At 34.1% G+C, this 13729-nt stretch overlaps 1 protein-coding gene across 1 annotated transcript; it reads left to right on the forward strand.

Moving 5' to 3' along the window:
- The first annotated feature begins 3155 nt into the window (after positions 1-3155).
- Positions 3156-10550, forward strand: LOC120331631 (P-selectin-like). Its single transcript, XM_039398740.2, has 5 exons — positions 3156-3879; positions 4470-4555; positions 5615-5701; positions 6165-6279; positions 6868-10550. Exons 1-5 carry the CDS (start codon positions 3825-3827, stop codon positions 8736-8738), a joined length of 2214 nt encoding a protein of 737 aa, XP_039254674.2. The 5' UTR covers positions 3156-3824; the 3' UTR covers positions 8739-10550.
- Positions 10551-13729: the final 3179 nt, after the last annotated feature.

Here is a 13729-nt window from a genome sequence, read left to right on the forward strand (position 1 = left end):
ATTCATTCTTTAGTTCATAAATATTATTTAATCTCAGTTATCCTGTGGTTATTCTAAATTTGGGTAAAGTTAATGATAATATGATATTATACTAAATAGAATCAGATCCGGAAATACTTGAATTCTGATTCGAAAACTAAATATTCAAAACTTACAACCCCGATTGTGAGTTCTAAGCTAACCTCCATCGTTACCATTATTCAATAATTTGCCAAGTGCCTCGAATGCACTGCAGCCATGAGCAATAAAAAATTGTTGTGATTGTTTATGATAGAATTACAATTTTATCGCAATGGAGAGGAAAGCCGAGCGCACTGTACATTACCACGATGACGAATATCAGTGATATAAAACACTTTTTCATCGTGATTTACTCTTGCAGTATATCATTCAATAGTATTTTATGAAGTAAAAGTTATTCAAACAATATGCCCATACGAATTTATACTCCATTTCTCATTTAGCATGATAGTCACTACGTCACTGAGAAGTTAATATTTTGGAACTTCTTGGGAAGTCGGGAACTATTAATAAAGTTTGTAGATTATGAGGACACATTTTTTCTCTTTGTGACGATAAAAATTTCAACAATTTGAAACTTTACGTTATCTCAAGTCTCTGTAAAAATATTCTCTAGTTTGTGAGAAGGTTAGTCAACAGTTTCAGTCACGACTCTAACGTTACGTTGGCAAATTCACTATTTCCAGACATTGTCATTCTGCGAGTTTTTTGTAGTATTGTCGTGACCAAGTTTGAATCGGTATAAAATCAAGTTATATCGTGATAGATCAGATGTACACTAGAAATTACCATTTGTACATACTACCTTTCTATAGTTCAGTAACCTACTGTTGACTCTAATTAGCTGAACATATAAATATTTTTTCAAATGTTTTAAACTTTTCATTCAATGTTTGTTAAATTATGGTTTAAACTGGTTAGCTATTCAGTTTTTGTTGCTTGCTGAAACATGAAATCAAAAGCTTAGGTAGGATTTATATTATTTCGATATTGATGTAAGATTTTTATTTACTGGGCCTTAGATTATTTATGAGTAATAATAATTTCGATTTGGCCATGTCTGGCGTTTCAGGTAATAAAATACGATATGTACAGCATGGAATTGATACTGAACAATATTGGTATGGTAGGATATTTTTGATATATTGTTAGCAGACTCCTTGGGTATATTTAGCAAATATTCTCTTAGAATGGAATTTGTTAACTTCTTGATCAAGATCAAAGTTGCTATATTTGATCTATAGTGGAGTTTGGCTTCCGGTCGCTGTCGCTCAGACACGCACGGTTAACGTTTGATCGATCGACCACGGATTGACCACCTGAACTTTGCTAAAACATTATTCCTTGATGACGATGTTGAAAGAAACATTTCAACGCCATTTTAAAAATATTTTAGTTTGGTCCATGTATTGCTTCTAGACCTTTCTTATAATTTAAGTGATACGTTTTTTATCAAATTGTTACAAAATTGAATAAAACATGAACTGATTTGATCAGAATTTAATTGAATTGTTGTAAAACAAATTGGATATCCGTTTGTACTTTTATTGAATCAGAAATCGAAAGTTTGAATTCACTAGTAATCGAAAATACACAAATCAACTTGGCATGCCTCGATTTCTCAGTGTGATAGAAATTTTATTTTAACTTTCTATCACAACTCCTGTCAGGTCAACAAGTCGAAAAATTTCGTGATCTTTAATTTTTGATATGATTTGTGATCCGACTCATTAGAATCATGAAATAAAGCAAATTGATCAATTCAGTGTTACTTTGTGTCTACCGGTAACTCAACCAATGTGCAAGTTAATTCCATATCGACCCTTTATAATGAGTTAAAAGTGAAAGGTGAAAACATTAGATTGCCAATATCTGCCAACAATGATACATATACTTTCATTTACGGAACAGAAGTATATTTCACATACTCATTCATTGATAATTTATTTTCATTTGTATTTTACTAACTCATCGTTTATAGTGCCTGCAGAATTACTACGCGGTACTCCCGTGTGTACCAGGTTAGGGTTAGGCCACGATTTTAATTCAATTTTCCTTATTTTAGTTCTATTACGAGTTCGAGGACTGTTTGTGTTAGCCAAGTGAATATACCCCCTGCTCAAATGCTTCCGTCCCTTTACACAACTTGATGTAAAGTAGGCGAACAAAATTGGTTACCTCCATATTGGTACGCATACTTCTGGAGCGCCTACTAAGCCAAATTCAGAGATCCATCGTTTTATTTATTTTTTATTTCGCAATATTTATTCAAATGGCTGCAGGCCAACTGACACCACCTGTCATCATATGTTCGAATGACCCGGATATTTAAAGATATAATTCATGGTATAAACATTTCTTGTCGTAATTAATCTTCAAAATTATTGCAAGTCCATTCCAAGTTCATATGTAATTAAAAATTCCTAATCAATGTGACAGATTATGTACGTCAATACCAAATTGTAATTTCACTCTCGAGCGGAAATATAGCATCCATACGAACTACCATCCATTAATTGTAAGTGATTGATTGGCTTTCATTGGAAAATCAAAGTACGCGTAGGTTTCTTATTTTTTAATCCTTTAGTAGCTTTTTTGTGCGAATTTCAACATCGCGAACTTGTTGTTAGCATTGTGAATAGTTCGTACCAATTTTCAAGTGAAAGATAATCTAATTGTATATAGCGCTATAATCAAACGCTGCTATTTATTCAAAATATACACAGGTATACCAACGAAACTCTAGGGGAGAAGAGACTAAAAATAAATTATTTTTGGTATCGAAGATTTTTCAATTCGGCATAGCAGTTTATTTAGCGAAAATATTAATATTACATTCAACTATTTTTTTAAATTATTTTAGCTTATTAAACATTTGACTCCTACCACAAAATTTTCATCATGATTCAGCATTGCCAGAATAATGAGTCAATTGTTGTTTATTCAAATCATCAAAAATTGACGGAGATGAAAATAATTGAACTTTAATGCTACCTCAACAAAATTGACTCTCGAATAATACAACGTACTTTAATAGGTTTAAATTAAACTTGGTATATTTATCTTGCACGAATTTAAATTTTCGTTTTATAGACCTAATTAATTTTGTTTAATTCGAGTAGTAAGCCGAAGGCTGATGGACATTTTAGAATAAATGACTAGACCGACTTAAATAGAATTTTACGAAAAACTGGTTTTCCAGCAATGTTGTCCATTTGTGGGAATATTTCGCGTAATGGAAATGTTTGAAAAGTGAACCTTGTCGTATATTTCAATTTTTTTTAAACTTTTAGTGAGAAGTGTTTTCATTTGGACCTGGTAAGCATGGCAAGAGAAGGTAATATATTCTAAAAAATGTTTCACGAGCAGTGGCATTTGAAATATTTTGTTACATTTTAAAAACTATATATTTGGTTGAGCAGTAATTTTAGCCAGTTCGCAAAAGAAGTTAATAGAACCTTGACATTTAGTGTGTTTCTCATATATTTTTATTATGATTGGATAACCGTGACTTTCGTGAACAGTAGATAGACTGTAAGCTTTCAAAACCTTTATTGTTTACGATACCGTGGATGATTATACTTGATGTAGCATCGAATACATGAGAGAGAATTAGACGGATTTTGAGGCTAAGAACTAACGAAGAAGAAATTCTTTTGTAACAATCAAAGTTGTAACTGTCATGTAGATGTAGATGAAACATGATATGCATTTTCAAAATATTTTTATAGAGGTTTTGTGGGATTATATGAATATCTTATTTTTTCATTCTAATATTATAGAATATAAGTGGATAGTAGAGCATGTATGTTTATATATTGTTTCTCGGATTACTCTTGAGTGTTGGACAGACGTTTGGTAAGAGAATGTTTATTTTACGCATGAGAAAACTCTTTTGCATCAAATAAACTCAAAGATTATCAGAAAATTGTCTTTTGTGGTTTATTTTATTTTGATAAGTTTGGGAAATTTTTGCTCGTCAATTTATTATGTAAATTGCTAAAGAATATGAATAGTTTTTTTTTGACCTCCTGAAGTATGCGCACCAAGATGGCGCACAACCTGAACTCAGGTTGTATACCAGGTTAGGGTTCAGGTTATGCGACATCTTGGTGCGCATACTTCAGGAGTACCGTTTTTTTTTTAAATTAACGTATTATGTGAGTTCGAAAATTTGTTTAGTTTTTCCCGTTGTAAATGATATTTTATTTCATCGTTTAAACAAGTTTCTTGCTCGGTTCACCTATTCGTTTCAACAAATTTCGTCTACTGAGTCTTAATTATTACTCAATATACCAAAATATTGGTGAGTGCTATGAGTCATTCTCATGTAATTTACGACATTTAAATTGAGGTTATTTAAAAACCTTCACATTTTTTCGTAAAAACTCCAAACCGCAGTATTGTACTGAAGTAATAAACAAATAAACACTTCTGATTATTTTCAGGTTTGAAATGTTGGACATGCGTGAACGCAAAATCGAATCGACAATGCAATAAGATAGGATATTGGAGAACATGCGATGCACAAGAGGTATGAACGAAGTTGAGTTCAGGTTTACTTTATTTGACCAGGAATGAATAGCAAAATTGTCCCGATTAGGAATAGTTTTCTATATTTGACAGTCAAACGTTTTGTATTTTCTGTTTCTAATATTACCAGATAGGTCAATTTAGCAATAAAAATATTCTTGTAATTAATGTGTAATTAAAACTGAAGAACGGATGACTAAATGAGTGAATTCAAAACGTGGGAATAATGATATTGCAATAAATTTTGCACCCGCCGTGCATGATGATGAAATTCATTTCATATAAAAATAACTTTAATATTAATCGCAACATCGCCCCGGGGCCGGCAATTGAGAACACGTCAAGCTGGTCGCTGTCGGATATAAATGTCGTGAAAAAAATGTAAAATATATGATGATTTTGACAAAATTTCGTGTTGCGTGTAGTTTTGTATGGGCAAATCGATGAATATGATATTGAATGACATGGAAATATAAACTATACTACGTGTTTGATTAATATGAGAAAAATGCTGCGACATGTTTGACAACTTTTGATATTTGTATCCAATGATATTCTTTTCTTCAAAATTGATTTATACCACCTGATTGAATTTTCCGGGAAATCGAACTTTGGTCGTTTCAACTGTCACGCATTAATTTGGATAAATATCTTTATTTTCAAAAGAGCACGCGAAGAGCCACCGACGATTAAAGCCATCAATCATGTTAATGCTTGGCTCTTTGTGGTAGCTATGTGATTTTGTAGAAAAAAAATAATGAACAAACATTTACTCACGGCAAAAGCTTAATACGTTCTGTTTGCTCAAAATCAGGTATCGGAACGAATGAATTGATTCAAATTGAATCACGCCTGCAAACTCAAAATCAAACTGCGCAAGTTTTTTTTTGAAGCAGGTGGCAACGTCCGTTCGCCTTTTTTTATTTTGAAAAAATACAAAGAGTAACTATGATAATCATTTACATGACATCGCTGTCTTGACTTATTGCCCTATTTATCAATTTATCATTTAAAACCGTTCATATTCAACATATTGAGATCATTGAATAACTTTATTCAGATATATTGTCACAATGAAGTTCAAGTAAGAAATGGAGTCAGAGGACGTGTCACGAAAAGATGTGCGCAGGGCCCAGCATGCAACCAGGTACCTTGGGAAATAAGTTAACTATTGTATAAATTTATGTTTATTCTGAAAAATCTTCTAGGAATAGACATATTTATATATATCAATTAACCGCTTGTAATTTAATTCATGGCATGTTAGTCGTTCTTTGATGGTTTTGGCAAACAGGATGATACGTGACAGACTACCCATTTTTTTATCTTTTAAACAGAAAACAACGTTGAAACATTCCTAAAAAGTGCATAAAAAGTCCTGGGTAATTTGGTATTCTTCAAAAAAAAAATTATCACCATTGTTCGAATTGATATTGGACATAACAGGAAAAGAAATACTGGAAGACATACAGATACTATTAATTTCATTCATATGAAAATTATATATCATGGCGAATGGACTACTGAAAAAAATCATATTGATATTTTAGTAATTATTTTTCTTATATTTGAAAATTTATTATATATATGAACAAACTTTCAATCATCAGAATGCTGAAAATGCAACAGAAACAAGGTGTAATGGGAACCCTAGAAAATCGGCAGCTTGTAGTTGTTGCTGTAATCAAGATAATTGCAATGCACCACTGTTTAGATGCGGTGGGGGTGAGTTTGCAATTTTCTTATAAGCCTAGTTTGTTGGCCTGGTACATAGCCCAGTTGAGTATTCTGCCACACTAGCTTCGTGAATTTGTAATCCTGCTTATAGAAACCACGGCCATATTTGAACCACACATTAATCTCGTGTGTTCGAATTAAATCTTTGTCTTTATTGTATGAATATTCAATCAAGTTGAATCGTGTACCACATGGCAAAATAATGATATTTTTATAAAGCCTTTTAGCCAAATACGAATCCTAAACGTATTAAAATTTTGTCGATATGTATAATCTATGATTCTATGTATATTATTTGGTTACGGATAACTAAAAAGATATAGATATTTATACCAAATTCTTCACACAACTTCAAGATCAGTCATACAATAGTTTTACAGTGTTTAACTTAATCAAACGTCGTGAGACGTGGCTCAGCATCCGTTTGTGTCCATCATGATGGTTTAGCTTACATACGAAAATTCATATATCAAAATATTCAACTATAAGATCCCCACCGATTTTCCACAAGGCCAAAATATTTCATACTGTAGAAGCTAAAGTAAAATAATTTACTGTATTCAAAAAACTTTTCAGTTGAAATGTGCAAAAAGCCTCGTTATATTCAAAACGGAGAAATATCGTGTCCGAAGAAGATTAATATAGGAACCGTATGCAAGTTGAGATGTCAAAGAGGATTCATTCCAAACAGAAATAATGTTATAAAATGCCAACATACTCCAGGAAATAAACCAGAAAGAGCGTTTACAAATCTATTGGGCTTGAAATGTATACGTAAACAACCACGATGCCCCTCGCTGAAAAACACAATTGTGCCGAGAGGCACTTTTAGTTGTAAAAACGTTCGACCACATATTAGGAAATTTATGAAAAATTTTCAAGGTACAACTTGTACTTTTAAATGCAATAGCAATGCATTTATGTCTGGAAATCCTAGTCTTGTTTGTAATGCTGGACATTGGAGTCATGGAATTCCTAGATGTATTGTAGGGAGATGTCCAGCTCCACAAAAGGAAGAACTCACCTTCAGACAATGCACCGCTGGAAACAAATTTGGAAGTATGTGTAGCTATACATGCGCAATCGGACTAAAAATAATAGGCGATTCAATTTCAGTATGTGGACCAACTACCAATGATCCTTCGAGAGGAGAATGGGACAATGGGATTCCAAAATGTAAGATTGTACAATGCCCATCTCACGTATCAGTGAGCAATGGAGAAGCGCTACTGACAAATGACAACTTTGAAGGTAGTGTTTGTATCTTCTCTTGTAAACCTGGATTTGATTTAGTAGGAACTCCATTCATTGAACTTGAAAGCGTATGTGAAGACGACGGAACAGGTGTTGGAAAATGGAGTGAGCCAGCACCTACATGTTCCCAAATTACTTGTGATCCGGTTTTCAAAGCCCCAGAAAATGGAGCTGTGTTTTGTACTGATGACAACAAGTGGGGGAGCGCTTGTACATTCAGATGCAACTCTGGGTATGATTTGGGTGACACGTACTCTAACAGCATAAGATGCTTTTGTGAAGAAGGTAGAAATAGAGATAGCATTGGAGAATGGAGTCGAAAACCTCCAACCTGTACTGCCATCAAATGCCCGTCTGTAAGAAAGGCCCCTATCAACGGTTATGTTACTTGCACAAACGCAAATTTTGCAGAAAGTGTCTGTACTTTCAGGTGCAAACCAGGCTTCGACTTGGATATGACACCAAAAAAGACTTTTACAAATCGTTGTGTTGACAGGGGATACGGAACAGCCACTGGCGAATGGGACAATTTTGAGCCTGGCTGTAGACGTAGAATATCTTGTTTACAAAAACACGAGTTTTTAGCAAATGGAAACGTGGAATGCACAAATGGTAATTTGGTGGGTAGCGCATGCAAATTTACTTGTTATAAAGGTTATCGATTGGTAGGTAGAGTATATTCAAATTGTGTCGAACTTTTGGCTGATGGAGATGATATTGCAGAGTGGACTAGCAAACCACCACGATGTGAGGCCAGTCACTGTCCATTTCAATGGTACGACAAAGATCTTGTGATGGAAGATTGCGTTGGCAGAAAGACTAATCGTAAATCGTTTCACCTTCTTGGAACAAAGTGTCATTATACTTGCAAACGTCCGGGATATTATCCAGCCATGGCTAGCAATAAATTTGTGCAAGCTAGAACTACTGTGGCCACTTGTCTCAGTTCTTTAAGTTGGAGTACAAGACCTCCGAGATGTTTTGTGAAAAAGTGCCCTCATATTCCAACACCGAAACATGGCTATGTACCGGACTGTTCAAATGCAAACAACTTCGGCTCAAGATGTGAATTTTGGTGCAAATATCCGCATAAAATATCTCATAAATCTAAATTATTATGTGTCAGCAAAGGCAGAAATGGAAGGCTGGGCAGATGGAATAAACCACCGCCAACATGCGATTCTGTGAAATAAGATTCAAGATTATTTATAGCGCATAAAGCATGGTATTTTCAAATAGGAAAAATCAGTTCCAGTCGATGGAGTAACGCGAAATCATAATTGACTAAACAGAGTGTTATCCATACACACCTGTTGGCGTAAAAAACACTGTATTAGATGGCAAATTTATGACTTTTTGTCAAAATACACTTCATTTACTTACAATTCAGACAAAGAATCACTTTGTAACAAATTTTAACCTTTTTTAACGACGAGAACTATATATAAAAGAACTTTGAAAAAAGAAAGAAAATTTCAGGTTCAGCCTTTAAACATTGGCACGTTCATATAAAGGCATGCCATAATTTTTGTGTTTGAAAACGAATTTGCAAAAAGGATACTTTATTGAGCATGATATATTTAAAGATAAATATAATATTCTTCATTGATATGCATCTACTATCTGAAAGTCTGACGACTATAATACTGAAGAGTGACTGAGAATTGAGCAATAGGCATACATGATCTCAAGGGGAGTTTCTCCAGAAAACAAACACAATGGTGATTTTTTTCTACTCAGATGCGTGGCAGTCGTTTAGTTTCCACTTACACTGGAAAGAGTAAAACGACAATCATTCAAATAGAGTTGGATCATTTGTAATTGATGTAATTAATTACAGTTTTTCATGTAATTGAGGCATTTTCATTCTGTGTAATTGTAAATGTAATTTGCTAAAATTTTTGCTCACTTACACTTTCAATTAGACCAGGAATCACCAAACCACGGTATCCTTTCATCTGGCCCGCAATAACACGAAAAAGGGCGATATATTTTTTCAAGGGGCGTTTTCCGGGAATCGCCTTCCTTTTTTATTTCGTAACATTAGCCAATCAGCAGGACGCGAAAAATTGACCTAACAATATGCCTTTCCGCATCCGTTAGGACACTCAGACAGATTTTCAGTCGTGGTTGTAAACAATACCTCATTTTGCGATTTCGAATGCTATTCGTTAGATTGCATTTTGACAAAAACCCATTTAATGTATTGGAAGAAGAAATCATAAGAATTTCCCAGGCTTGCTTCTTTAGCCAAGCATTATTTGGGACTAACAGCAACATCAGCCCCGTCAGATAGAGTTCTTTCAATTGTGGGTAACTTTTATACGGCAAGAGTAAATTTATTGGGGTCAGAAACTTTTCGTAGCCTAATTTTACATCAAGTGCAATCAAACAGTTTTTGAGCAAGAGAAACTGTGAATATGAACCAAAATGTTGTGGACAGGTTAGTGGACACAATGATCGTTTTGACCAAAACTTTTGGTATTTTGTGTTGTTGTCCTTTGACATAGTTATTATTGAAAAGTCGCATTTATCTTCGATTACTGGACCTGATGCTCTGAAATTTTCAGTGGTTGAAGATGGAATTTGTTTCTAGAAGGCTATTACTTTTATTTCTAAATTTCGTATGAAATCTGATATTTCGTCCAAGATTTCGCTGTATTATTTTATCCATAGGAACACTGGCTGTCTGGTTTGATTCTTGCTACGCTAAACTCGGAATTTTTTTGATGGTATCGGTAGCGTCAAGGGTAAGGACTGCTTCGCTCTGTGTAACGTGTTCATATATTTGAGCATTGCTTTGTTGTAATTGTAATTTTATATTTTTTGCACGGAGTAATTGTAATGTAATTGAAAAATTTAAGGGAATAATTGTAATTGAACTGAATTAATGCAATTGATCCAACTCTGCATTCAAAACATATATATATACTATTATAAGTGGGCAACTTAATTCATCAAACTCATAACTCTACCAAAGTTGCATAGAATCAGTGTGTATGACAACATGTGAGTAACACTTATGCAACATCTAGTATCAGCTACTAGTGCGTATGTTTCATTCATGTGTTTTTTGAACGGATAAACTTGCTGGCCAAGTTGGTAGGAGTACACCACCAAGTTTAATGTTTATATTTTGATAGAATATTTTCTAGAATTCGCTTCTCAATAATAAATAGTCTTCCGATTGTGTTCTAGTATTTTGCAAATGAAATCGTAATGCTACAGCTTCTCAGTTGAATCAAAAATACAAAATTTATTTACGTTTATGTTAGGTTCACTGCTTTTGACATGTTAGGTAGATCATAATACGCAATGTTGGAGAAATCCATAATAACCCAGATTCTCTGTATTATTTCTTATGGCTTGAGATATAGAAATATCGATTGAAGTAAATACTCTACTGAGAAGAAAATATTTCCTTTTCCTTCTCAATCGAGCTGTTCAAATATCTTGGAATTGTTTAACTTTACTTTTTGATACTAAAATGAAACCACTTGGTGGACAAATACGCCTTTATTTTAAAGATTCTATTTTTAAATGTTTACCCGATGCAGCCACTAGCACTAACAATAGCCTAGCAAGAACATATTCGGAAAAAAGTTGACGAGTCCAGATTTGAGAAACTGGACTTATTCGAGATTCAAATTCAAAAACGAATTTTCGGAAAGAATGTAGGCTACATTTATTTGGAGAAAGTTAGAATCAGTAGGCCTACTTGTGTCATAGTCTGATGATGTTGCTACCGTGGTTGTAGATGAATCAGAAGACTCAAAGATTCCGGATTGGTGGTTTATTGAACAGCAACTCACAATTTATAACTTAAAACAGCATAACAGATTACATCACTAAAGAACTGAAAACACGTCCGGCCGCCGGCCCAGCGACCGGAGAAAAGGGATCGAAAAACAGTTTTTTTCTCATGTGTAGTGAGTGGTCGGAGTCCAAATCCAACAAATCAGCATTAAACAAGGGTCAGCATAACTGTCAATGAATATAAATATATATACATATACACAAAATATGAACACGGACACTTTAGTCCGCGACACTTGGTATTAGGCCGCGAGCAGAGGCCCTGAAAAACGCCTAGAAAGTGAGTTTCGTAGCGCACATCAGGTAACTACCTGAAAATGATTTTAAAATGTTCCTTAAAAATTTAGTAACAAATATTGCCTTGTTCCCACTTCCAAAAGTTGCACGTTTCACGGAAAAGACGCTTTTACTACAAGAAATATGTGCTACGATCTGTCCTATATTCTCGGCAATGAACAATGACTTCTTCATGACGTAACAATTGAATCGAATCAGCTGTCAGCGAGCGGATGAATATTAGTTATTACTGCTCGACCTTGCGTTGAGTTGGGCAGCCTTTCCATAGCCCTGTTTATTAGTTAAGTTATGCTAAGACGTTGTTGAAAAATGTATAAGTAAGTTATTAAACACTTGTAGATCCCTACCACGGATATGGGCCGTGAGACGAAGCCTTGAAAACGCTCAGAAAGTGAGTTTCGTAGCGCACATCTGGTAACTAAATAAATTCTTCAGTTTTGTGTGAAAATGAACATACTGAACGCATTGGGCTACAGCTTGTTCCACAATTCTGATGCGAAATTGAATATAAGAGGTTCCCGGAAATTCAATAACCATAAGTCTACAACACATACATAAGAACTAGGCAATTCGAGAGCCCTACAGCACACTAACACAAATGTATTCCTGTAATGTTTGGCCTGACCAAAATCGGACTTCCTCAGTCAATCATAATTTATTAGGTAGGTTACGAAAAATATGGCATACATGTAACCAATAACAAAAAATACTTTAATTGTGTGACAGGAGTCGCGAGTGACCTCGAAAGCAGCGACACCAACAACGCTGATTCACATTAGCGAATAAATTTTATATAATAACCACAAGCAGTTTACAACATGAACAGCATAAAACACTACATCCATTTTATAGAAGCTATCAAACGTATTTATTTTAAAGCAATGAGGTCACAAATCAACATCGTGAGCACGAAAACACAAATAAATCAGTTATTTCTCACTTAGAAATTTACCGGAAAAGTCAAGAAAATTAAATGAATGTACAATATGTACATAACATAGTGAACAGAAATATTACAATTAGTTTTTTTTTAGTTTATGTGGTTATGTATTTGAACAAAGACAATATTATTTCTAGAAACAGGACTACGACACTAACAAATGTCCGAAAAACAAAACAAATAAATGATACTTATTAAATCAACTGCAATATCTAATTCACTTTCTTCTGAATTGTTTTCGAAATCTACTATCTCGAAAATCGACTTTTCCTCTATAAGTGTACTGTGATTTTTGCAGTCAATACAAAAACAAAAATCTGTGCAATTTAGGTTGATTTTGGCACACTTGCATAAATTATTTTTGACTATTTTTCTTACACTTGCAGTTTGCCAACTCAAGAACTGATTTGAGGGCCACATGCTTCTTCAGTGAATCATTGTTGGGTAGAAAGAGTATAATCCTTATGTTTGCCAGTGTTAAATAGACGTGCCCTGGTATCATTTACAATCTTCATATCCTCTTCATACAGTGAACAAACAAATTCCTCAGCTTTATTCATTAATGCCTCGTTAACCGCAAAAGATCTTCATAGTTGAGAAAAAATGAATTGAAAACCTCAATGAAGTCTCCAACATGAGTTTGATGGGCAGTTCCAATTGCAGGAATGTGCTAAAGTATTTCGATATGAATAGCTCATCTAAGCTGTTTGCAACTATTATAATTCTCATATACCTTCACGCTTCAAGACTTCTTGTTTAATCCATTTTATAGCACTAATAGCTGCAGGGATTAGAGCCTGCGTTAGGATTAACGCACATATTTATTGTAGTAAAAGCGTCTTTTCTGTAAAACGTGCAACTTTTGAAAGTGGGAACAAGGCAATATTTGTTACTAAATTTCTAAGAAACATTTTAAAATCATTTTCAGGTAGTTACCTTATGTGCGCTACGAAACTGAAAGATAAATGGCCTCGGCTCGCGGCCTATAAGTGTTCTACTCGAAACCACTTTTTCCGCAAAACTAGCATTTGTACAATTGCTCGCTTTTACAAACTTAATCGCCAAAATATCAAAATAGTTGGTGTTCCCAATAATTCATTCTGGCCAAATTTGGTTCTCGCAAAACTAAAT

This window comes from Styela clava, chromosome 6, assembly GCF_964204865.1.
Source record: "Styela clava chromosome 6, kaStyClav1.hap1.2, whole genome shotgun sequence".
Taxonomy (NCBI): Eukaryota; Metazoa; Chordata; class Ascidiacea; order Stolidobranchia; family Styelidae; genus Styela; species Styela clava.